Below are 26,831 nucleotides of genomic sequence, written 5' to 3'. Positions count from 1 at the left end.
CAAAAGGTCACTGCCATGTTTAAACCAATGACTCAAACCAAACAACTGAGCCATAATGTCCACATTAACATTCAGCAATGTGTGCACCTGGGAATTCAACACACGCACAGAATCATAAGAACTTCATGGACAGGTTTTTGTTTCTAAAGTAAATATTAGTATGAGCCACGTTTATTTCCACTGGAGAAGAAATCAAAGTATTAGCTGCGGGACTACTCACATAGACCACGTTCACGTAGTCGTCGTCAGAGAGGGTCTCCAGCATCTTGCTGACCGACGTGCGGATGAGTTTGAGGGTGAGACCCGAAACGCTGCCACTCCTGCAGTTTGGCACAAAGATGTTTTGGTTTTACAAAATAAATCAATATCATATATCACATTTGTATGCATATATATATATCTAAAATAAATATGTCTGCGCTCCTTTGTTTTCTTATGCCACCACAGTCAAATAAGAAAATGTATATAGATGTGAAACTAAACCTGACGTTTGTCTGTCAACTTGTCTTTTGATGTTCTGTGTACAAGACAAACTGGACCTTTTGCCTGATCAGCGGGTCTCTAAAACATGATCATGCATTACAAATTCTGTAGCAAGGTGGCTAGTTGCCAAGACATCTTACTATGCCCGAATAGGTTGAACAGACTCAACAACTGACACTACCATCTGTAAAGCCTTCTGCCTACACACTAGATATATTATGCCATTTACAAAATGCTATAATTAGTAGTCTTATGACACGAGTTTAGTGCCATCACCATTTATTTCCGCTAATAACTCACGCACAAACTGTGAATGTTAGCATTAAACATTAATAATAAAATATCTGTGTTCATATTGAAGTCTTTGCTAAAACAAGATGGGGACCCTGCACCGATGGAACTATAAACACAGCGCTTAATTGGTTCACTGCAGGTAAAAAGAGGAGCGGAGTTCCTCTAATGATTCTTCCACCCAAGCATAACACAGGCAGCTTTTAACGTCTAATAAGCCTCATCAATCCTCTCTGAACATCTTGGCTATTCTAAACCTTGAACTTTTAAAAGGCATAAATCACTCATCACAGGAAGAAACAACTGGACTGTAAATGATGAAGTCGCAAGATACACTGACTGCTATTTGTTCGCCAGTGTCGCATGCGGAGGCAGCCGTGAGCACAGCGCAGTCAGAGAGTTAGCAACAGGGCCTCCTGGCGCACAGAATAAAATAAAAATCGGACCGTAATGAATCATGAGGTCGTCACTCACGCGTCCACCAGGATCAGCATGTCCTTGGGTGACGCTGCCCCCTGAATGTACCTGGTGAGTAATAACAGACACACACACATGAAGATCGTGAATACTGAGCTCACATAGGGAATAATTATAATTCAGAAAGTATTTTTGGAACCATTTTTTAAGGAAATAATAGAGCATTGATGGCTTCCAGTCAGATTTGAATCATTTTTAGGAGACTAATGAAGCGTTCGTATTGGTACCCTTTGATCTAAAGTGGATTAACCATTTTAGTGCTCTGATGTGTTTGTTTGAGTGGGTTTGGATTTGGTTAGAGACCTGGATTTGATTGTTTTAAACTCTGTGCGTTTGCCGATGTCCTTATGTGTAATCAGTTTATGCAACATGGAAGAAGAGTTTTGGCTAATGAGTGTGTAATATGACAATTCGATTTACACAGGTAGAGTGAATGAGCCACGTGTCTGCCCTTGACACATACTAGAGAAATGACTGACGAGGAGATGATTAGAGACACAGAAACAAAACTGCACTTCCCATAATGACACTACACTCACCACGGCCGCCTGCGAACATCATAGAGGTCGATCTTATTGGCTAAATTGCTTGAGTCGACCCAAGGGGATGCTGTGATTTGGCAGAAGGATGAAATGGGGAAAGGAAAGTTTACTGCACATTAAGATTGGGTTTAAGTACTTGAATATGTCAAGTTAGTGGCTTAAAACATGTCTTACATCTATCAGATTAAATATTATCTTAATATATTTTATCATGGTTTTCCCAAAAAAGTCAAACTATTCCTTTAATGCAATCTTTGAGCTATAGAGGACAATTCAAAAGTAATCTCCTGACTTTTTGACATTTGTGGTGATAAAGAAATGCACGATTTTAAAACAGAACTTTATGAGAGATGCTCGAAGTAAATCGTGACTTGTACGCCTTTTTCTCAGCCAGTCAACAGCACATCTTTGTCCCCGACTATAGGAAGGTCAGTGGTGGTTGGAGTAACCCCATTGGCTACTGAGCGGCTCACCTGGGAAGTATCGAGCCAATCCGGTGGCCGAGCCAAACACCTGCCAGAGGATTGAGGGATCTTCCTCTTTGTTTTTCCGGAAAACATCCTCCAAGGCCTCTGTCCAATTTAGCTCATTCAAAATGATGGTTGCTGGAACACACACACACACACACACACACACACACACACACACACACACACACACACACACATACATACATTCCTACATTACCAACAGTGGACAGTCATGCTACTCTGTATTATGTTTCCGGTAATTTTGAACAAACAAAAATGGAAAAGGACATACAAACGCACACATATAAAGATGAAGTGAGTCATATTTGTAAAGAAGTACAAAATCATAGAAATCACTCAAGCACAAAATGTCAAGGCTTTTCGAAAAACATTTATTTTGAAAAACAACTCTGTAGGAGAAACCAGCCCGAAAGCCTAAAATACACACCCACACAAACACACAAACACACACGGACACATACGCACACGCACACATATTTGCCAGTATTAGGCTACTGACATTGACGGCTGAGTGGAAGCCTCCTCACAGATATTGAAACTGACATCAATCTGCTATGATGAAATATTTCCATTTCTTTGACTTTGTTTTTGCTCTCAAAACACACACCAATATATACAGCAGTGCAAAGTGAGCAAAGGAGAGGAGAGAGGGAGGCAAAAACAAAATGATTCAATTAGATTTTTCTGGAATAAAACAAAAATCATCTTCCGCGTACTCGGGGGACAGACATACAGTCAACGATTGATTTACCTGTTTGTCTGCAGGAGCTCTTACTGGCTTTAATGCTCCAACAATCTAGTTTGATCAAAAAAGGCAGCGCTCTGGGAGAGTGGGCTGCATGCCAAATTGATGCTGTGCATGACTCATACTGTGTGTGTGTGTGTGTGTGTGTGTGTTTTTGTGAGAGCAACTGGATTAAAGAAAAAACTAAAACAAAAAAAGAGTCATCAGGACGAGACAGGGGACAGCTGGGAGGTGAGAGGTTTTGCTGAGGCAGCCTCGTATGGGACAGACAACTAGAAGCTATGTGGTTAAATGTGAGTTATGGCGAGTTAGTGTGAAGCCCCTGTACTCTTAACTCTGTTAGAGAATTATATTTACAATTCAGCAGGAAGAGGCGCAGTGTACAGTGGCTACTAGTTTCTTTGGCTAAAAGCCACCAAGAAAAACTCAGTGTACTCTTTTAACTAAGTAAATAAGCAATGCCCAGCCTAGAAAAATATTTTTTTTTCTACCACCCTCCCACTTCTCCCTCGTCCTGTGGCTCTCACGCTCCCTCTGGCTCCTCACTCCTTCCCCATCCTCACCACCACCCCCTTTTAAAGGCTCTATTTCCATGCTACGTGAAATAAAGACAGAGTTTAGTCCTAGCCATAAAATTGCTCCCTGCGGTATTGTAGAGCAAAGCGTGTCCCAGTGATAAGTGGCGACAATTTGTTCAGGCCTCATCTCTCATCTCCCAGAGGATGGCCTTTAATGGATCAGTCCTGCTGGTTTCTGTGACATCAGTAACAAGAAGTCTCAGGGTACGAGACCTCATAGAGGAAACATAGGTATTTCCCCCGATGCTGCACATACTGAACTGTTAACTAACAAGGAAAGATCACATTCAGTATTTCATTTGCCCACCAGCTGCCACTGCAGGAAGTCAAATGTAGTGTCCAACCCTAGATAAATGATGAGAAAGAGAGACAACATAGACGCAAGGTGTGTCCTTATTCACGGTGTCTGTTTTATGCGTTTCCCTTGTGTAGAATTGACATATCCATTATAGTCTCCACAGGAATTTTGATTCAGACACGCATCACAAACATGACCCCCCCTCGATGGGCAGGTCAGGCATCACTGATGAGCCCTCAGCAACAATATCAAAGGCGTGGCAAAGCAGTGTCCTCTGATCTCAGCCAAATACTGGAACAAATCACATTTTCAGTGCAAACAGATCCATCTCTGTGGCAATGTGTTTGTTGCTGGCTCGAGGTCGCCATGATAAAAAGAAATGAGAAGTGCGGTCAGCTCTATTTGTCAGGAGTGGCGTCATGGCCTGAGGGACAATTGGGGGATCGGGCGCATGTGTTTGGGTGTCTGTATACGCAGAGCAACAAACATTTATATTACCAATGCCAAGATTGAATTTCAGTATAAGCGTTTTTTCTTCAGGGTTGGAATAAAACTAAGCAATAAATATTATGCAATGATTTCTTTTTAATGTTTCACAAATGCATATTCTGCATCAAGATTCTGTTTTCACTCTGGTGAAATTAGAGAAATGACACCGTAATGAGGGAATAGATGCCCAGCCATGGCAGCTTCTTAAATTAAACTACTCAAATATCACTTGAAGAGGTGAAATTGAATGATTCATGGGGCGAAAAGACAAGGGAACTAACTAAATGTGGAAACAAAGACTCTGAATATTCCCTGTGAGGCATGGAGATGCTTTCAGAAACAAATCAAACAGGATGCTGGCAGTAACAATGAGGGCGACGACGGTTGGAGGAGGTGAGGAGGGAGAGCTGCGTGGTGCCATGCCGAGCCATGCCCTGTCATCAGCTAGCTGGTGGCTGAAACTGCCTGTGCATTTAAAAGTAATTACTTGGTGGGGGCTGGAGTGATGAGAACCTGTAATCATAGTATCATAAGGGGGCCCTGTACTCGATGATACTTGGACAATTACCACTCATTTTTACTTGAGCTCCAACGCATCCTTTCTGCAGGCATTCACACAGCGCTGACGTAGAAAGCGCTACAAAGACTAGACACTTGCACAAAGTGTATTTGTTACCACCAAAACACAGATTTCTTTTGTATTGACAGTCAGAAAGGCGTACATATTTTAACGATTGAGCGAATATAGACACACACACACACACTGGAAAACCAGTATTTGCGGCAACAGACAGTGGCACAACACACGTCTCTCTTACATCCCAATGTCAAAACACGTCAACATGTGCAATATGTGTGTTGCACTTCAAGAGTTGCATCGTTAAGCACCTTGTAATTCCTCCATCATACAAATTCTCACCATTCATTCATCAAATCTCTACGTAATGCTCATAATAATATGCACTGCAGAGCGGTAACTTTGGGTGACATGCTGGATGGAGATGCGGGCAGCAGGAACAGTAAACTCTGGAGGTGAGAGGAAGAGCGAGGCGCCTTCACCCGAGCTGTGGTTCTACTGGACACCACAATTTACACCACACTGTTTTACTGTCATATGTTTTGGAAAAATTATATTTCTCTCATTACAGAATGTAGACAGTCCTGATTTTAGGTCTCGTAAAGTAGACTAAACAAACTAATTTGAAATTACTAGAATCACTGAACACAAAACACTATGATGTTGATTCGGACTGGTTTAGATTCAATCCAACACATGATTGTTCGTAGAGTTAAATATGACGAAAAAGAGGGAAAAGGGCAAAAAAATCAATTCCAGTGATGTAAATACAAATGTGTGTTCAAATGAATGGGGACGTGTGGAGAATGTCTGACACATAGGTAATCATTTGGTAATGCCACATGGAGTAAAGGCTTGAGTGTAGTTATCATGAGTATGTGTGAAAACCACCCAAGGCCATATGAAGATGTAGAGACACACTCATAGCGGCTATGGCCAAGGGGAAGGCAGATATGACACCAGCACACACACATACTGTACGTGACCACATTTGTTTCTGTAGCATGACAAAGCTGTCGAGTTGTGAAGGTGACCCATTTAAGTAATCTCAACTGGCTTGAGATCAAGGGCAATTGTTCCCAGTCGAGCCTTTTTCAACCTCACTTGGAGCAGGAGGTTGCAAAGTTTCCACCTGAAGATTTTGGTTACCATTACCCAGAATTAATTCAACAATACAGAATGTGACATGACAGAAGTCTCTTTCACTACTGTCATAAAATGTTTGATGGATAGGTAGGATAGGATTACAAGGGACAAAAACTTTCTCATGTAACATTTTTGGCATGGAGTGGAATCCCAATCAGCCCATGAGAACATCCTGGGAGGGCATCCAACCTGTCTCAAGGACACAGGTAGACATAATGACAGTGAGAGGGGGGAAGAGGAAGGAAGGAAGGAAGGAAGGAAGGAAGGATGAGGAGCCAAAGATTGAGATGAAGAAAACTCAAGAGTTTGGCAGCCAGCTCCGTCAACGAAACAGGACGTGTATCAAGTGGCACAAGAGTGCAGAAAAATAAATAAAAAATTCAATTTCTACGCCGCGAGCTTTGCCACAGGGGCCGCAACTTCGATACAAACACGCTCACATACACAGTGTCACAGAATCTCAGCACGTCACAGTGTGTGTGCGTGTCTCGGGCCGACAGGTGCCACACAGCGTTGATTCAAGCGGGCATCAGACGAGCCTCGGATCTCCTGCCAAGGCCGCAACGCTCTCCTCTGAGCGCATGCACGCCAATCCGCCTAATGAGCAAGGCGACACGCATCCGCAGCCATGAGATCCATAGGTGCAGGCGATGTGACACACACGCATGCCAACTCTCACACCCGAAGTGTTTCTTCCACCCCCCCTTCTCTCTCCCTCTCTCTCTCAACACATTCACACACACAGACAAACTCTGATTCATCGCCAGTGTGCATGCGCACACACACACACACACACACACACAAACACAATAATGAATCCCAGTCTGACCACCCACACTGGATCAGCAGGGAGAATGGATTCCAATCAGCAGGACTGATGCGGGGGAGAAAACAGTAGCACATTTGTCTCCGCACAACCTCCTATTAATATGCTTAATAAAGTGGAGCAAGGGATGAGGGGAGGGTGGTGTGAAGGGGTTGTCAAGGGATAAGGACGGCAAGGAAGAAGAGAGAAAGGCGGCGAGGAGGAATAATAAAAAAAAAAAAGCAAACATGACAATATAAGTAAGGAAGAAGGCTGGGCAAAGGAACTAAAAAACAAACCAAGGGAATGGGAATAAGAGGAAGAGGGAAGAATGAAACAAGGTGAAGGTTGCAGAGAAAGTCGACCGCAATCAAAGAAGAGTTTGAGGATGACACGTCTCTCCTTCAGCATCAGTAAAAGCCACAAGGACGGCAGCCCTGTCTAGACAAAGTCTCTAATCAAGTTACCAGTCGTTCCTCCACACAACAAGATAGAAAAGCAGGGCGTGTCCAAGTATGTTTGTCTTCTACGCACACACACACACACACACTCACAAACACACACAGTCGGATACACATTGCCATGGCAACGCCGACAGTGCTGACCATCCGGAGTGGCATCAATGTGGAAGCCCGTCCTTGGAGATGGAGAGAGAGAGAGATGGAGATGGAGAGAGAGAGAGAGAGAGAGAGAGAGAGAGAGAGAGCACCAACACAAGCCTAGCTTTGCCACTTTGCTATGTAACTACAGCTACACCCAGACCCCACCCTCCACCACCTACCTGGAAGAGATCAAACAGACGCCACACACCCTATAAGCCAGAGCACTGCAGTAGAGGACAGTTCAATTATGTAGTATTAAATGTCAGTCAATCAAAGTTAGAAAAAAAAAATAATAATAAATTGTCAATGGATTTCTTCCAACTGCCAATTCAATTGAAATTTTATTTATGGTTCTCAACACACAAAAATCAACATTATTATTGAGATTGTATATGTACTCAACCAAAACAATCTGCATGGCTAGAAACCACTAAAGGTAAATGTAATAGAAATCTGGTAGAAATGTTATAAGGGGATCTGTTGCAAATAAACGCATAACATTTTAATGTACCAATCCAGTTGTGGCTTTTAAAGTTCACATCAACTATTGAACGAATTGCAGTGCGTGACAGAGGTTGGGGGACCACGTAAGTAACAAATTGTGTACATTTTGACACCCATCCAATGAGATCTTGCGAACAGAGAATTCTGCAAAGGAAAGCCTTAAACAAAGCATGCACGCCATGGAGCAAAAGACACAAGACGAAGAAAGGAAGGAAGGCAGGAAGGAGAGAAAGAAAGAGGCTACATTCAATTATAGAAAGAGAGTAAAAGACAGACTAATAAATCACACTAGGAACATACCCCTCCTCCAACACCCAAACCCACCCTTTCATCATTAGAACTGTTGCTTATAAAGATAACTGAGTGCATTTGGCCATTTGGCAATGACAAAAATGTCTGCACAGTCAGACGCCTCAGAGGCCTGTCACTCTGCACATTTATAGTCCAACTTACGTGGAGCGACTCGCTGTGTAAGGACATTAGAATCATGTGACCGAGTCCCATGCATTTAGCAAACCCAGTGTGACGATCATTACTGAAATTGATATTGAATGCTCAATCAATGCCACGGAGGCAATTAGCTCATGCCTGGGTATAAAGGAATTGTTTAACCGTTTGATGCCTGCTGCATGCGTGTGTTGCTAAATGTATTGTGTAACTATGAAATGATGTAAGTTTAGTTTATGAAGTGACATATAAAGCAGCTTAAGGGACCAATGATGTAGTGTTGCTATACTACATCAGATCACATGTCAATTCTCATAAAAAATTCACTCTATTGTCTTATCACAAGCTTCCCATTGTGTTATTTCCATCTTCTCAAGCGCCGTCTGTGTCCTCTTATTGCTACTATATAGTGTGTCTACAAGACACGTCTGCATCCTTTTGTCCGTGTGTGTGTGTCCTTGCATTGCAATCATTAGTGTCATTAGTGTTAGCTAACTAATAGTCATCCACCCTTACATTAGTGAAAGTATCTCTTCCGAAGAAGCCTGTCTGTTTAACATTGTGCTGTTTTCAAATCACTGGCAAAAAGAAGAAAAAAAATCAATGCGAGTAAAAAATACCAATCCCATTTAGATTGGTATCATTGCTGTTTGAAAACTAACTTAATGAAGACTTAATGCAAAAGCCATTACCTGATGCTAACATTAATTTTACAGTAACGTCTGTTGTCACGTTTGACTTTTATCCACCATAATGGATAAAACTCCAATTATTCGGATCCTGATGACTCTATTTTGTCTGAAAAAGTTTAAGGCTGGCCACATTCGGTAAGCATTCTTTATTATACCAGATTGAATTACTGAAAGCCAAATCGAGTTTGACTGGTGGCCTGTCGGGTGTGTTTTCCTGCTTATGTTGAACGCTGGGAGAGGCTCCAGAAGGGAGAGATGGACTATCTCCATGAAGTTATAGCCCTGTAGGGTATTCACTTTTGATCATTTTGATGCGAAGTGTGGTCATACAAATACAAATAGTGCCAGCAGTAAGGGGGGCAAGGGGAGTAGCAAAAAGGAGTAATCGGATCGGATATTAGTTTTGCAGGTTTTGTCAATCCATGTTTTTACATATTTCTCTCGTTAAGTGAAGATTTTGACTTATTGGTGGCAGTAGATGAAAAGTCAGGGAATCACTAAAGCTATTATGGTTGATCCTCTGGGCACCATGAATATCTGTAGAGATTTTCATTGCAATCCTTGAGTCTGGACCAAAGCAGTAGACCGACCAACAGACCGACAATGCCATCCTTGTAGCCATGCCGCAAATATGGCTAACATTTAAAAAATGAAACTATGCAGAGCACTATGTTTATATGATGAAAACAATGACCCTTTCAAGACACTTTTACAAGACACTTTTGTAAGTTAAGAAAGTGAGAGAAATAGTGACAAAAAAAAAAAAGTGTGTGATAAACATGCCAAAATAACTGAGATAAACTGAATGCAAGGGCAAAGCTCCCACAAAAAGACCCCTCGTTGGCCGAGGTAAAACGTTGTTGTTCAATGGTCTAGGTCAGCGGGGTTAGCCGTGAATGGGAGGGAAGGGAGCAGCTGGTGACCAGGGTAAAGAGGGGGCGAGAGTGTGCTGGCCATTGGTTTGTTGGCATCTGGGCTAAATATAGACTAGAATGGCTTAGCCTTGGTGGAGAACTGTCTACACTACAGACAGCGCTGGGGGGCTGAGCTCTGCGTCATGGGAATGTACTGTAGATACTGGACATAGTGATGACAGGGATAAAGAGAGAGAGAGGTGTGAGGTGGTGGTTGCTATGTATTACCATTTTTTTAAAGAAGGATGTGTGGACAATATGAGAAATATAATGCAACTTACAGCCTTCGTATATATCCGTAGGGATGTGGACGGCGGTGGTGTTGTACGAGACGAGTCGTTTGAAGTCGGGGTCTATCTCGAAATCATCTGGAAGATATCGGTTCTTCCTTCCCTTTCCGTCCTCTGTCTGATTAAGCTGCACAAAAGGGGAAAAAACAACAGAACCTGGAGTTTCAGTACCATCCTGCAAAGGATTATATGGCTTAAGAGGGGTCTGTGTATGTGTGTGCACCCTCGGTTTGTAAACATACTGTATATGCAGTTTCTTGTTACTGTGAATGACAAGGTGTCAATGTTAGTATTCACTGAAATGTCACTACTGACTGATAAATATTGAGAAACTGAAAAGTTTTAGGCAGTGAAACATAAACCCAGGCATCCAGAGAGAGCGAGAGCGAGGGGAGAGGGGTTGTCAGTCAAATACAGAGTGATGTTAGTGTGCTGCGGGTGTGTGGTTCTTTCCCACTGGGATAGTGGAGGGGGAATTAGATGCTGATCCCTGTTTATGAGAGCAGACAGATGACGTCTGAGGCCGGGGGAGGCATTCAATGTCTCACGCATACTCATGTGGTTCTGAGTGTGGGGCCCAAAACATGTACTGGTCCTTATAGATAAAAAAAAATATCAGATTAAACATGCATGCATGCATACCAGAGTTGATTATGGATGTAACATCAGTAATTCCTACATACACACATACAGTGACTTCTTTTCACAGATTCTTGCAGGCTATCAATAAAATCTGCTATCAATTTTGTTGCCATGCTCTCAGGAGGGCTGGAGACGGGTTGCTTGCGGTGTTTTATTTGATCATTTGCATCTCTAATTACACTGGCAGAATTTAAAAGTAGTGGGATCAAGTTGAACTTACGTCATCTTTGGCATTGTAGTAAACGATTTTGTCAATCTGTGAAGAAATTGAAAGACAAACAAGAAAAGATTAGCAATGAATCACAATATACACTTTGATTAGTGACTTAAATCCAGGCTGAAAAACAGAATTTTACTGTCCTCTCCGACAGACAGTTTGAATGTTTTACCTCTGTAAACCTCAAACAACATCGGTGACTAGTGTGGATACTGAGATAGGAAGCCAATATGGAAGTGTCAAAAACTGCAGGTCCTCAAACGGCCACTTGAGGCAGGGCTTAACATACGAGTCAATCCTTGGTCTCTATATCCGATCATGATGATCGTAATTGCGTAATTGAGGGCGTAGCTGCTTTGAGTGACAGGTGGGCGCAGTCACAGGGTGCTCACTGGTAGCTGTCTGCTCCACCGACGATCTACCTCTCGGTCCCTTCTTGGAATAGCCAGGAGGCTGTGTCATTACTGCCAAGATGGCGACAGCCGGAGTCACCCACTTTGAGCCTCACAATGGCACCCATAGCTCACGTCATGGAGACTACGTCTATATTTTCTACAGTATGGTTGCACAGGTAACCACACCCAACAGTGAAGTCACAGTGTACGGAGGTGTACGCTGGCGCTTCTACAGCACTGCTGCAAGGTGAGAAGCAAAAGCAAGATTTCTAGCCGCTAGTAATTTGCTCTTAAAATCGACAACTAAGTGTACAAGTCTCCAAATTAGTGCCAAAATGTGTCCTCCCTGATTGGAAGTTGTTCTGTGTCTCCGGTACTTAATATCCCTTGATACTTCCTTGTTGTGAATAAAGGAGACTAAAATACCCACTTCGAAGCCGCTCCCAATTTGCCCAAAAGATTGAATTTGCGGGAAGGCTAGGCAAGACATCGTACTTTGTCTAGGATGAAAAAAGATCAAATGGAATGAAAGTGAAGGCCAGACTAACTGACTGTTACAGATTCTGAAGATGCGCCTTTAGAAATGTCTGTAATCTAATCTTAAAAGATGCCATGAAGTAAGTAAAGCTATCATACTTGTCCGTTTTTGTTTTAGTTACAACTGCAACTGGGGATAGAATTTAAATCCTGCTCCATTTCCTTGCAAGGCAGCCGTGTGTGTTTGACACTGAGGATCAGTGAAGTAAGTGGTGTTGTTTTGCGCTCACACTGCCGGGCTTCCTGTCAACGTGCTAACCTATAGCTCCTGCTGACATAAGAATGCCCTGGAGCCACAGAGCTGGTTCAATTTCCATCTACATTTTATTTATATAATGCCAAATCATACCAGAAGTTATCTCAGGGCACCTAGAACAGGTCTAGACAGTACTCTCTTTTACTATTGACTGACTCCCAGCACCCGCTTGCCACTTCTGGGGCTGCATCTGCTCTCTGTTTCGACCCTTAGTTAGTTATATCAGGAGTTAAACTGGCACTGATATGCACATTGCAAGCAACAATATACACACTGATAAAAACAGACCCATGATGTTCTCTGTCAGCTCATGTTACTGCAGACAATGTGCACCTCAAGAGGTGACACCGACACTAAGGTCACACCACCAACCGCACCCCTCCGTGTGTGAGAGATGGAGAAAGGCGGAGATGTAAGTAGATGGTTTACACTGTTACTCATGTGGCATGTTGTGGTGGGTGTGATGTGTACTGCCAAATTCAGAGTGTGTGTGATCTGTATTCTGTCTGAACAAGGAGACGCTTGTTGACGTATTGCGATCCAACCTCTGCCAGGTGTAACTGCAGTTCATGCACTCACTGAAAACGGTCATGGTGCTTTTCCCCTCGCATTCACAGCAGCTGCAAACAATATTGTGTCAATGAAGTCGTAAAAGACAAGTATCACATTTAATGATCTGCCATTTGTTTTCCGACATTGCCACTCTCCAAACCCACTCTTACATAAAATGAGATCAAAATGCAAGAACCACAAGAACTAATATAGAGAAATTGACCTGTTTAGAGAAGCTGGATACAGCTTGTATTTTAACGACAACTGTAAATAGGGCCAAAGTCATCACATTACTGAACAGACACACACCAGTCACAGCTTTTAAGTGTTTAACGTCAGCAGGGAGAGGTGCCCAGTAGTACTGGCACAGTTATCAAAGGTGGCAGAAAACAGACGCATGCGCATGAACACACACACACACACACACACACACGGTATTTCAAACACTCCTGATTCCGTATGATACAAATCTATACATTGTGTAGGCCTACCTTGTGTATCAAACTGTGGTTGTTATATTTCAAGTAATTTATTAGCTTTATAGTATTCTAAGTGAAAAGGAAAATGAAATAAACGTTTCTAGCACGTATTATTGTAATTTACCTTTTCTTTCAAATATGTGTTCAAAATGAGTCAAAGCCGAGGTAGCTTCAGAATTTTCCACAATGGCGTTGTGGAAGCTCGCATTGCACACTGAATATGTGGCTTCACCTTTTAGAAGATCCCACAGAGGATGCCCACATCCCGTGTTCAAAGAATCTACTGGAATATATTGGCCAGCATAAAAATAAGGCAGCCTGTGTGATTTGCAAAAAACAAACAAACACAAGCACAGCGTCCAAAAGGCTGATAAATAAAGTAGACAAAAAGACACACATGGTCTGTGTTCAATGAAGGCACACAGAGGTTCATGCGGGGCTAAGCTGAGTGGGAGAAACTATTCTGAGGCAGACACAGCACTGTGTGAAGTTATAATAAAGCTGATATAAAAACAACAATACTGGAGTTGTGCAGTGATGAGATTTCTATCCATCAACCGTAGAGGCGTCAGACATTGCAAAAGCTCTTATCGCTATCAAAATAATACAAATCTCTGCCACAAGAGGCCTCAGTTCATATTATTCAGTCACAACAGTAACAGGTTCATACAGAGGACATGTCAGTATGAATTCCCTACATTTGTGCAAATCTCTGAGCTCAACAACCTATTTTGGGAATTTCTATATCAAAACTACACAGATATTCAAATGGGTTGAAGTCTGGCAGAAATCCCCATAACATTTGTTTTTTTATTATTATTACGTTCACTAGCCAAGCATTCAGGGACAAAGGGATATCAAACTCAGTGATTGTAATATAGCAGATAAATTAATCAATTTCCTTCCTGTTTTACGCAACACAGCGTGGAAGAAGTTGAATAATGGGGAACGTTTAATGGAAAAGAATCAGTTATTTTTTTTTTTTGGCAAAATGGCAAAGTGGAATTTCTTTGAAGTTCTTCCGCCACAGTATTTTCACTCGACATCATTTGTCATTTGTTAAATGGCTGCCAAGAGCGTGAGGCTTTTCTCATTGCAAAGCAGGGCCAGGAAATTTGCAATTTGCATCTATTATGAAACGGCCGTATAGCTAAAACACGGCATCCCCGCCAGTGAGTAGCTGAGAGAGCTGCACTATAATTCCCGGCCGCCATTGTGGAATGGGGGCACTGCATTCACTGGACCAGCAATTGGTCAAAGTAATTAAATGAGTAAATTAATAGTGTGTTCATATTATTTGCTGTACATTTCCTTCTAATGTATTCTTAACAGCACTACTGTCATTGTAATGAGATTTGCCATCCAATTATTACAATCATATTGGTTCATGAATAACACGTCCCTCCCCCAGCTCCTCTTATGGAGTTCGAGGCACCGCTTGATCTGTGTCGTAATGCAGCCAGTGTTAACGAACACAGTAGGATCGGGCTCCAGCCGCTCACTCACCTCACTGTCGCCCCTCCACTCGTGCTCCATTTGGAACTTTTCTGCTTCTGTTGCCAGCCTCTGAGAGAAGAGAGAGGGAGGAGGAGAGAGTAGGAGGCGAGAGAAATACAGTATGTTAGCCCATGTTAATTATTCTCGTAAAAAAAAAGCGCAGCGGTTTTTTTGGGCTTGGAGGCAACATTACTGTCAACATCATGATACTGACTTTGGCCCCAACTTACACTTCGTCCAAGGATGAGAGTGGGCAGCTCAAAAACCATACGCGGCTGAAAATATGAATAATTAAATATCAGAGCTCCATGTGAAGTCATGACATCTAACCCTCATATAGCAGCTCAAACAGGGTGCTGCTTCTCCTCTCTGCACCTGTAGGTATGAATTAGGACTAGCTGTGACACAGTGTTGCGCTAAAATTAGACACCCACATATTCCATCTTTTCCCAGATCTGGTCCTAATGACTGGGTTAATGGATTTATAATGGGCCCAGCTTTTAATCTGTACCTTGTCCAGAAATGCACTGTACTATTAATTTCCCCCGGGAAATATAAAATCCGGCTCTTCCTGCTCGTGTGAACGGCACTGCGGGTTTCAAGTCACGCAGAAGGAACAGAGACTTGATGGGGGGCAAAGCAGTAAATTAATTCATGAAATGAGAGGAGGAGGGGGTTGAAAGATTGAATTATTTAATTAATTCTGCGGTGAAATTAAACAAGACAGTCCCAAGAATCAGAGGGGCAGAGCAAAGTCTGATTGTGAATCTCATACTGGGATATTAGTGGCAGCGTTTGGGAGCCAAGTCAGACCTTACACATGACATCAACTGTATTTGTCTTCGTTTGCCATTTTTAAAATCACTCATCCAAAAGCAATTCAGATCTTAAACCACTTGATATCATTGTACACCTCACGCAAAGACAAAGTATACCCAAGCCAAGTGATTAACTCATCAGCAAGACAACAGCCTGATGGGTGAGAGAATAGAAAAAATAAATACCATCAATCTTCTTGATTGACTTCAAACATCTTGCGTCCATAAAATACAGAAACAGACACTTCGACAGAAATGGTGCCAACATTGTTTTGCCTCTTGTTCCTGCACTGCTCCTTCTTTCTTTCTTTATTTCTCAAAGTAAGCCCCCCTTACTGAATAATCAATTGGCAAGAGGCCACATATTCATAATGAAATCTACCTCCTGCAGATCACTCGCTGTGCCTGTACGCCACTCCGTCCCATAATGCATGCTGGGGCCTGACACTCTTGTGGTCTGAAACACGGTTACCTCGACAGCCTCTCGGTTGTGTCTCGTTAGGGGAGAAATTTAGCAGCAGCTGTCAGAGACGGTGGGGCCTCGCGGCTAGCAAAGGAGCAAATGTGAAATAGAGATATGTGGGCGTGTGGTTAAGGCAGGAAAGCTTCACTGCACTTTACGTGCTAAACATCTCTCGGTGACTAAATGCAGTGGTCACTTAAGGGAGAAAAATAATTGTGCATCTGAATTATATTTGTAGTATACATCCTGTAAGTTGGTCATCCACCCTTCTATCACTATGTTAGATTTGTATGTTTGTGGATCTCCATGCATCCACACACAAGAATTTATTTTGTAAGGATTATGGCTCTCGGCAGCCGGTTACGGTGGTCTTTATACTTCACAACACAAACACAATGTACAAATACAAGCCTTTGCAGATTTAGTTGCCAGTTGCCAATGGCTCTACAGCTGCCTTGGCTTAATGGGAATATACCGTCTGTTTCCAGTCAGGTCATTATTGGCTCAGAGACAGATTGGGGTGTGTGTTTAAATCTAATAAACTACTAAACTGATGCTGCGGTCACAACCCGACTGCTGGTTGTTTTCTCTGGAATCACTCCTCCTGTATTCAAGCTCAAAGCATCAGAACATGTATTACATTAAATAAGAGACCAGTAAGTTTTTATGCATTTCTAAAAACAAAAGCAATTTGCAAAGAATTGCCATCATATTCTCGCATTCCTATATATTGCTTGCAAAATGCTTCACTAAAAAAAATAGCATATAAGTAGCCGACTATGTGAAGTCTTTATCATTCCCTAAATGTAAATATATAGGTGAAGTCAAATTAAAAGTTTCAGTTTCAGAACACTGCAGAACTCATACAGACAAGCTCCTCTTCTGACTTGAAATGCTGAGTGTAATGAACGTACAAGTTTCCAAAGAAACATCATCAGTTTATTAGCTGTATACACCGTAGTATATTAGAGTTACCAGCATGCATTGTTTGAGTGGTCGTTTTAATTTGCTATTTAACTTTTTGAGTTTTGGACATCAGTGTTTCAAACTATTTCAGACTTATTTAAACACCAAATCGAGCAAAATCCTTTGAGTGCCATTTTTGACATTGCTCCAGACAGGACTTGCCAAAAGCAAAAGTGAACTTGTTGGCTGTTACTTCTTCACTGGCTATTTTACTTCAGTGGGAAGGATTCTGCAACTCCTTCCCACTCACACTGGATTAAAGACATTATGTCCTGTATGAATCTAGAGAAAATCCATTATACCACCTAGGAAGTCATTAATGAGGATCTCCACAGCAGACCAAGAGGTCATGGAGCCAAAAGTCAGCAGCTGCTGCAGTTCTTTACATTGTTTAACAGGTTTAACCCCTTTCATGAGCCTTCACATCCCCCATTCACACTGGATGATGTACGACAGCAGCTGGGCAGGTGCAAGCCCAGATAGCGTCCCAGCTCGGGTGCTCAAACTCTGTGCCATGGAGCTCGCTCCCATCCACCACTTCATCTTCTGGGAATCCTACCACTACCGACGGGTCACACTCACTAGCCATGAAATGCCTGGATAAACTGATCATGACCACCATCCTGTCAGCCGTCAGACCACAGCTGGACCCCCATCAGTTTGCCTACAGGACCAAACAGAGGATGCTGTGGGATGTCTCCTCCACTCCCTCCTAAATCATAATCCAACGCCACCAGATGATCAAGAAACTTCACCATCTCAATCACCCTCCACTCATCCACTGGGTTCACAATTACCTGAGCAACAGACCGCATGCTGTTAGAATAGGCACAGTAAGATCATCAACAACAACAACAACAACAACAGAAAAGCCCCTCTGGTTTGTGTCCTCAGTCCCTTCCTATGCACCCTCTACTACACTAATGACTGTACCAGCCCTTCATCCATCACCACATACTTCAAATACTCTGATGACACTGCCGTACTTGGACTACACAATGATAATAACTCTGTTGCAGCCTATCAAAAGGCCATTTTTCACTTCACCCAAGGGTGCACTATCTGCTACCTGCAGCGAAATGTGAAGAAGACAGAGGAACTGGGTAATAGCACATCAAACACACCTCACACTGGACTGAAGCCCACTTGTTATCTATAAACTTAGAGCACTAAGTCTGTTGGTGCTCCCCACCTCCTGCTGTTGCTTTACAAAAGCATTAATTCAACCCATCGTGCTGTATTGTCCCCGTTGCTTCTTCACCATACACAATCCAACAAAAACAAACTGCCTCTGCCTTCCCACACCCAGTCTATCAGATAGACCGTCAGAGCCGTCACAGGCCTAGCAAATGACACCGGTCACCCCTTAAACCATCACTTCACACTTGAAGGAGAGCTCACTTCAGCAGGAGCTTTATTCCTTCTGCAATAACAGCCCTGAACAATCTGCCTGGCTGACACTGTTGTAAGCTAGGATGAATGAGTGCATACATGACGATTTTGTATACTGTTTATATACTCTGGGACGAATCAATCTTAAACCTGGAAGTGCCATGTGAACACATGTCAGATTATAAATCAGAGATACTGGGATGTAACTAAAATCCACAAAATTGTGATTTACTCCAAAGTTTGAAAAAAAAAAAAAAAATTACAGCCCATCAATAGAAAGTGCCGCAAGTAATGAGAATTAATAAGAATGACAAAATATGGACTTGCTAATGAGCTGGCTTGAATTGTATGATATCAGCGAGCTGCTATAGAAAGACTAACGAGAGCATATTGCGGAGTTACAGAACAGAATAATGACGATGATGTATGCCTGGTTCGCGCTGTGTAACTCGATGCCTAAGAATAAAGAGTGCGCCTGTGGTTTTAGTTCTTGTGTGGAGAACATGGATAACTGTCCTGTATTACAAACAATGAGCCAATGGGAAAAAAAAAAAAAGTTTATAAAGCTGCAAGGGGCCGCTTCATAGCGTAAGCCCCATAAATCCACTGTATGCTCAGGCATAGAACAAGAGTATGCATGTGTGTGTTTGTCTTCTTTTTGGAGAAAATGAATCACGTCCACCGTAATGCCTTAAATCTCCTACATGGAGATCCAAATGGAATGATTTTTGCTTCAAAAGAATGTTTTCTGAGGAGCTTTTCATATGAAATGCGTCAGTAAAGTGAAATCAAACATGAACCACATTACTCTATCGATCAAATTGCAGATTTGTCTTATTTAGATGAGTCTTCATGTCTAAATATAGATATAGAAAGGGAGGGCGAAAAGCAATGAGACATTAGATCGACTCGCTTTCTCACACACGTGCACAATACACAAATCACCCTCAGCTGTTCAAAAGCATCCTTTATGTCTGCAATCTAAGAACGCTGGGTACAAAAACACCGGGCTCTGCAACCCTTCTAATTTTGCATCTTGTAAGCAACACACAGAGATGTACTGTGTAAACATGCACGCTTGCTTTTCTGACACACATTCCTGGCAGTCTGATTAGAGCATCAAGTCCTGCCAGGACGGAACACGCACATATGTACAAACACAAACACACACACACACACACACACAGACAAACACACACACACCTGCCATCTCACTGATGTGCAGGGAGGCACGGGAGAGCTGAGGAAACATGAGCATCTGCTGTTGTGACTGGCAGCACTTTAGTCAGATCTATCCTGCTCAGTCAGGAGGAGAGTGGTAAAAGAGAAAAGGGGAGCGAGAGATGTACATTTGCACTCACACACACACACACACACACACACACGCGTGCTCAGGCAGACTGGCACAAGAAAGAAAACAACTGCACAGTACAGTAAAGTACATGCAAGTTGACGAGTTAACCCTACTTACTATACTACAACCCTGGTCTTTTAGACAAGAAACAGTGCTCATCAACTTCGCAGGAAGTGACTTGTCAGAGACTGGTGCTAGTCTCGCTATCCACTACTGTGTGCTGGTTTGACAGCTCATCTCTCCTCCAGCAAACACTCCCAGCTGAGCACGTTCTCTGTGTGCCAGCTGGCTGCAAACAACTCCCAATTACAGCTGTACCCAGCTGCAATGTTGACACGGCGGTGCATGCACACACACAAACACACACAAACACACACACACTTACACCCAACACACAGATTTACTGTGTCACCATGTCTTGAGGTATACCCCTCTTTAATAATCAGAAGATTGTTTGATGCTGCCTCTTTTAGGTCCCACTTTAAGGGGGGGGGGGGGGGGGGGGGGGGGGGGGCGACAGACAGGCAGACAGAGAAATAATGAGCTAGACACATCAAATGTACACTCCCTCTCTGTATGCAAATACTGTCTGATAAGTTTCATGTAGGAAAAAAGAGATGACAAACACAAAGCTGGAGCCGCGGACACACACAGAGAGTGTGCGACAGCTGGGCTGACAAAGGCAGCCAGACACACACAATGCACACACACTTCAGGAAGTGGTGAATAATGAGTCACTGGTGGCTAATATCAGACACACCCACGCTATCTCTATCTCATTGATTCAACATTTTCTGCAACATTATAGATCTCAAATATTAATAGTTTTTGGAGACAGGGACAGAACTATGTTTACACAACATTGCATCACACCAAACGAAGGATTCCTATAAAATCCCTACGTTTTTGCGAACAGGTCAAATTTGCAATAAGTTTTGCTCATCCAAGCCATCTCTTTTAAGCGCCCCACCCCCCCCGCCCCGTATATATATTGCTGGTTAAGTTTGTCATTTTTAAATATATTTAACCTGAGCAGATATAGGAGCTAAAAATCAAGGATTTATGATTTTGACAGCCATTGCAGACCACAGAATAATTCAAATGTGACAGCGCCACTCAGCATTTAAGTGCTCAGAATGATTATACAAGATACGATAAATCCCCAGTGGGTAAGTCACAAGTTACAACGGCACAGAGACTGGCTAACAGGAAAGAAAACAGAAAAAGATGATGATATCAATAAAATTATATAGAGAAACTATAGGAAATATATACATAGAGTACACAATATAAGTGTCAGAAAGAAATATTGTAATTCAATTCTGGCTGTCATTATGCGTGAACTATACATAACATACATAGATATACTGTACGTATAAATACCTATAATAGGCGTATAATTGACATGGTACTATTTAAAACTATATAGTGTTATATAGTATATGTGCAATATATGTAATATACTGTACATATAAAAAAACCTAGAACACAATTCCATAATATGTATAATAGAAATGGAAGAGAATATAATGAAATAATATATAATATAATACACTAACAATACATATAGTATGATTATATAGTGATTTAAGTAATATATTGAAAAGTTAAATTTTCCTTCTGTGTGTGTTCCATAAATACTTCCCAATCCCATAATTGATTATGAGCTCCAATAGCAGTGTCTTTCAGTCTCCCCCTTCACTATGCAGCTTGACTGAAGAAGGTAACACTTCAATGTCTCAAAGATGACTCCCAATAACAATCATATGGAAGGTAGTTACTCTGAGAGGCCCGCTGTAGACTAGGATGCCATCAGCATAACTACCTGGCAATAATAAGCCCACGGCGTGTGACACGAGTGGAGAATTTATGTTGTTTATTCAGCAATTTGGACATAGTAAATTTCCCCAGCATATTCTTGGAAACGATATCATTATTTAAAGCGACCGATTGCATAATGCGCTCTCTTCAGAACGCCATCGGAAACAGCACATAAGTCATTATAACATATGTTCTTTGAGTGCAAGTGGATATGCACTCATGGGGAATTGCACGAGCGTAACAATTTTCCCTTCAATGTGCGACTTAATAAAATAACGTGCGAGTGAGGGAGCCTCATGAGCTTGTGTGTATGTGTCACTGTGTGCCTACTCTGTGATTAGGGCTTTTAACAGCAGTGTCTAATGACTCACAGCATGTCATCCAGTGCCGGTTTAATAACGCACTTCCAGACACTGGAGATCAGTGACTCCTCTGTAATTACGCACAACTACATAACACAACACTTAAAAAGGGCTCTATTCAAAAGCCCAAGCTCTCGCTTTCATCCTTCTTAGACGATCTAATGAACACGAATGCTACTAGAGAGGGAACTCTGTGGATTGGGGTGAAGGAGGATACTTGACTGAAAGTTCTCTCATTTTGATTGTCCAGTGTTGAGAGTAAAGACAAAGTGGGTGACAGAGAAAGAGAGAATGAGAAGTGATTCATTCCGGTGAGTGAGGAATCCGTTTGTGATGCCCACGTTGCTTAGAGACCAGGGTGTCATGGTAACCTGCCGCATCTGCGGTCCATGCACTGTGGAGAGCGAAAGCTCCCGTGCAAACGGCTACACAAGAGACTCAAAACAACATTTTGTTCATTATCTTCCCATTGTAGAGCAGGCCATCTTTCTCCTCAGCGATTAAGACTTGACTCAAAGCTGCCTCTCTGCGCCAATGCCAAAGACCCGCTCACAATTAAGAGAAGTTGGTTCACGCTGGCGATGGAGAGCCACGCCGAGGGTGATTCGAACCAACGCAAGAAGCCAAGTTTGGAAAACAACTGTTGTTTTTGTTTCCAAAATGGCCACCAATTACGACTCGAGACTCTGATGGGCAGCCAAAGCCTTTTTTTCGATCTGCTGCCAGAGCGCTAATGCATTTCCAGGCCTGAAATAACCTGACCGATCGATATTCAAATAGCACAGTCCCCAGCTGTCTGTTCTGTAGTCCTTACCCTTACGCTGTCCCTTTGTCTCTTGGGTGGTCACTGTCTTTTCCTTGGTTTCTTTTACTTCACTCAAAAAAAAAAAATGTGTCTTGAAACATAGAACCTTGGTATCTCTTATTCCTTGTGTTCTCTTTCTCTCTTTGATTTGTTAATTGTTAACATCTCCTCTGCAGGTCAGTCCACTCTTTTGTGCAGGCAGTCTGTCTGGAGGACGTCTTGGCAGGCTGCCATGTCCCCCCAATGCAGGTGCTTTTGACAACAAGCATCCATCAGGCTGGGTACAAAGCATCAGAGGGACTTTCTTCAAGGCACCTACACTGAATAACCTTTCCCTTGTCCCAACAAGTCAGTCCTCTCTCTCCAGTTTTGAGACAAGCCATTGGCAAGTGTAATCCTCCTCGGCTTTTTAATGTCAAAGAGCAGAGACTGGGAGGACATGCAAATGATGTGTGTTAGTGTGTGTGTGTGTGTGTGCATGTATAGAAAAAAATATTGATGCCGATTAAATATTAATGTATATATTATAAATATATTAATTTGAAAATGTTTTTAAACTAAGACACAAAATGTAGTACTGAGGTGTAAGGTTATTATAAGATAACATTTTTAGATACACATTTAGAGATCAGCCTGGCAATTATTTTCCTAGAAACAAGTGCAAATACCTCAACTCATACACTCTTTAATTTGTGTGATAAATGAACATATCTGGAAATCTCTGCCGGTGTCACTGTGGGAGGAGTAATGACCTATTCCACTGGGGGAGGTTAACCACAGGTCCATCAGATGAATGGTTAAGAGCAAAGGTTCAATAATTAATGAGAACAGAGTCAGAGGATTCAGAGCTGGCTTGGATATCGGAGAGAGATCTACTGTTAAGGAGCGCAGTAGACGAGGATCTGAGTCATTGACACACAAAGAAACAGAAACTGAGTAAGAGCCTATTGATGAGGCCCAGGCGGCTGTGGCGCTGTCCAGTGCTGTTTCCAGCACTGACATTCTGCTTCAGCATTGATTGATGTTCAGCTGATTGAGGATTGTTGTTAGCCCATCCGGTGCTGTTATTCAAGGACTATCAAAAATCTCGCATACATCCGAAAGGGAAGAAATGTGAGAGGACAGAAAGGGAGAAAAGAGGAACACAGGGCAAGGCAAAAATGGGAAAATGGGAATGAAGAGTGACAGAGAACCGGGATGAAGTTATGGAAAAGGAAGAGGGAGTCATGATCAATGAGGATGGAAGGACAAGGTTGGAGGGTGGAATGGAAAAGACACAGAACAGGAGTGATAAAATACCATATGTGACAAGAAGGAAGGAGAGGGATGATTTTAGGGATGTGGACAAAGGCTCAGAAGGGCTAAAAAGGTAGGAAAGGTGATTGCACTTGCGTGTGTGGGCATACAGATCTCCAGTTTGGCTACAAGTGAAGCCTGTTCTCTAAAGGTTTAGCAACTACACACATCGGTATCTCTATCTAAAAAGCTAAAATACTCAGCTACAATACATCACAGATAACTTTGAAGGGTTTTGTCTGAGGTAAAAAAAGTTTTGCAGTTCTCTCTGCACTGCGGTGATTTCTTTCCTGTTGGGAACCCCAGTTTGACTTGACATCTTTCTAAGGACAACGCACACTGAATGCAGAATATTGTGGTGCAACATGAAAGAGGCAAGTTCTTTGATCGCCCATGAGTGGCTTGGAAACTAAATTATTTCCCCAGTCAGATCACCAACGCTTTGGGAACATTAACTTGAAATGGTTGAAACAGGCGAGTGAGGACTGACGTTTCAAACGGTGAATAAAAGAGAGGGAGAACGATACATTTGCAGCCTTCTCAGGGCTTTAGATGAAAACTGAATAAGGAAGGAAGACAAGAGATTGTGTAAGAACTACCAATGAAACTGTACCACACCCCAAACTCATCTTAGAATTAAGACGCAAAATGTCCTTAAGGATATTGGCTACCAGTGCAGCTTCCTGTTTTGGCTCCTGACTTTTCCCGGGAAGCGAGCATTTTCCTGTCTCTGATTACTTTCTTTGCTTTTTCTGTACATGTGATCTTATGATACTTTAATTAAACAAGTGCTAAGGAAATTTATTGATCTTTGTTTTCGAACTTCATTTCCATGCATACATGTGCATGGGAAGAGTTTAATTATGCATGTGTGTGTGTGGCAAGGCTGCTGTACTGACGCTTGTCTGCATTTTTTTACAGATAGAGTTGTAAGAATTGTGAGTGAATGAGACTTAAAAGATAGTCTTCCTGATAGAACTTAAGCTTAATTTGCCATTGCTTACACCTTGCAATAAACTGCTGAAACACACTCTTGAATATGTATGCTTCTTGTCTTGTCCCAAGACAGAGTTAGACCCACTATGAGTATAAACATGATTTTTTTTTTTGCAGTGATGAAAGATCCGTCTCCCTCTAAACAGCCACAGCTGCCAGCATTTGAGAGATTGCATGTCAAGGGAGCACTGACGTCAAACGCATCGACTGCATTGAGGTGACAGGATGGGCAGATGTCAGATTGACAGACAGCAAATCCAAGCAGGCCCCTGATTAAGTTAATGACAGCAGCCATCATTCTAATGGGATTGTGTTCCTTGACAATTACTGGCAACCTAGACACACATGCACACACATGCAAACAAACGTGCAAAGTATAGCCAGAGGAGACAAGTTGCCCGAGTGTAAAGAGAAATGCCAGCAGTCAGTGAGGCGGCGTTTATCCTGCTTATTTCAAGCACAACACGGCCTGAGCTGTACAACTGCAGGGGGTGGAAAATTGCAATACAGACAATTTCAGAGGGTTGTAAAGCACTAAGACATGATGTCTTACTGTAATCATCTGATGCCAGGTCCATGACTCACGCTGCTTGGCTATGATATGAAAAGGGAACATGGGTTACTATAAAACCATAGGGTTACTCTACATTAGTTCATTATGATGAAGCCCCTGAGGCAAAATTTGTGATTTGTGATATTGGACTAGACTTCCTGAACAATACCCATCTTGGTTAACTACTTGTCCGGAGTTGCTACAATAAACTGGGGAACCATGATGCTCCAAAACTCAGAAAAGTAAGTCTTCCAGCTCTAGCTTTTCATTTTGGATTGTAAAAATCAATGTATTATTATAGTACAGGGGCAGGTTCAGGGATATGGAGTCTACCAAAAATGCCTTTAATAGTTGCTAAACACTAATTAGCTAGAATTCAGTGTCCAATAGTATCTGAGGGTGGAAACTTGTTTGTATGTAGCACACAGCACATAGCGGTGAGAGTGCTGCCTGTTGAATTGTGTACTAAAAGGCCAAAATCTTAATGGATGAGAGGTCTGCAATAGGCTTCTATTCTTTTGTATGCTGCCTCATGGGAGGTGTGACTTAGTGCACTCATGGACTTCCTACCACTCTCCCTCTACTTATCATTTCTCTCTCATACACATCAGGCCATTCAATTTCCCTCGGACAAAAAAAAGCTACAACCTATCAACACAAACCCTCGCTTTCATGATCACTTCATGTTGTCTGTAATCAGCCCTTCCAAATGGAACAAAAAAAAGTTGGACAGAGAAAAGAGAGAGGGACGAAAGGAAACAAAAGAACAAAAATACTGAAGATGGTGAGTCAAAGGGAGACATTCTTTAAAGCATAGATTGAAACCTGTGCAGGGATATATTAGATAAGTGTAGGTGAGGTCAAGAACATTACAGATGCTGCAGTCGTCCATTCCCTCAATTTCAATTCATGATACAGCTTCGTGGACACAGCAACTATTCATGGTCCCCTTCACAAATTGATGGCCATGAAGCTGGATCAACTCCATTATACTTCATTATAGAGAACACCATTTACAGTAGTAACCACGCCGCCATGGGCCATCTCTTCAATGCTAAC

General features: G+C 42.3%; 1 protein-coding gene across 2 annotated transcripts in view; it reads right to left on the bottom strand.

Moving 5' to 3' along the window:
* cacna2d1a (calcium channel, voltage-dependent, alpha 2/delta subunit 1a) overlaps nt 1-26,831 on the bottom strand; it is a 68,274-nt gene that overhangs the window by 24,882 nt on the left and 16,561 nt on the right. For both annotated transcript variants that reach the window (XM_076111565.1, XM_076111566.1), the window contains exons 4-10: nt 14,956-15,015; nt 11,234-11,269; nt 10,363-10,498; nt 2,267-2,398; nt 1,791-1,860; nt 1,249-1,299; nt 221-320 (exon numbers count right to left, since the gene is read on the bottom strand). In XM_076111565.1, the coding sequence (XP_075967680.1) occupies nt 221-320; nt 1,249-1,299; nt 1,791-1,860; nt 2,267-2,398; nt 10,363-10,498; nt 11,234-11,269; nt 14,956-15,015 (585 nt within the window). The remainder of the gene's footprint in view (nt 1-220; nt 321-1,248; nt 1,300-1,790; nt 1,861-2,266; nt 2,399-10,362; nt 10,499-11,233; nt 11,270-14,955; nt 15,016-26,831) is intronic.

This window comes from Anarhichas minor, unplaced genomic scaffold (assembly GCF_050575085.1).
Source record: "Anarhichas minor isolate MPS153535 unplaced genomic scaffold, ASM5057508v1 ptg000045l, whole genome shotgun sequence".
Taxonomy (NCBI): Eukaryota; Metazoa; Chordata; class Actinopteri; order Perciformes; family Anarhichadidae; genus Anarhichas; species Anarhichas minor.
Note: the sequence above shows the minus strand (reverse complement) of the source record. Positions and strands in the feature narration are given on the sequence as shown.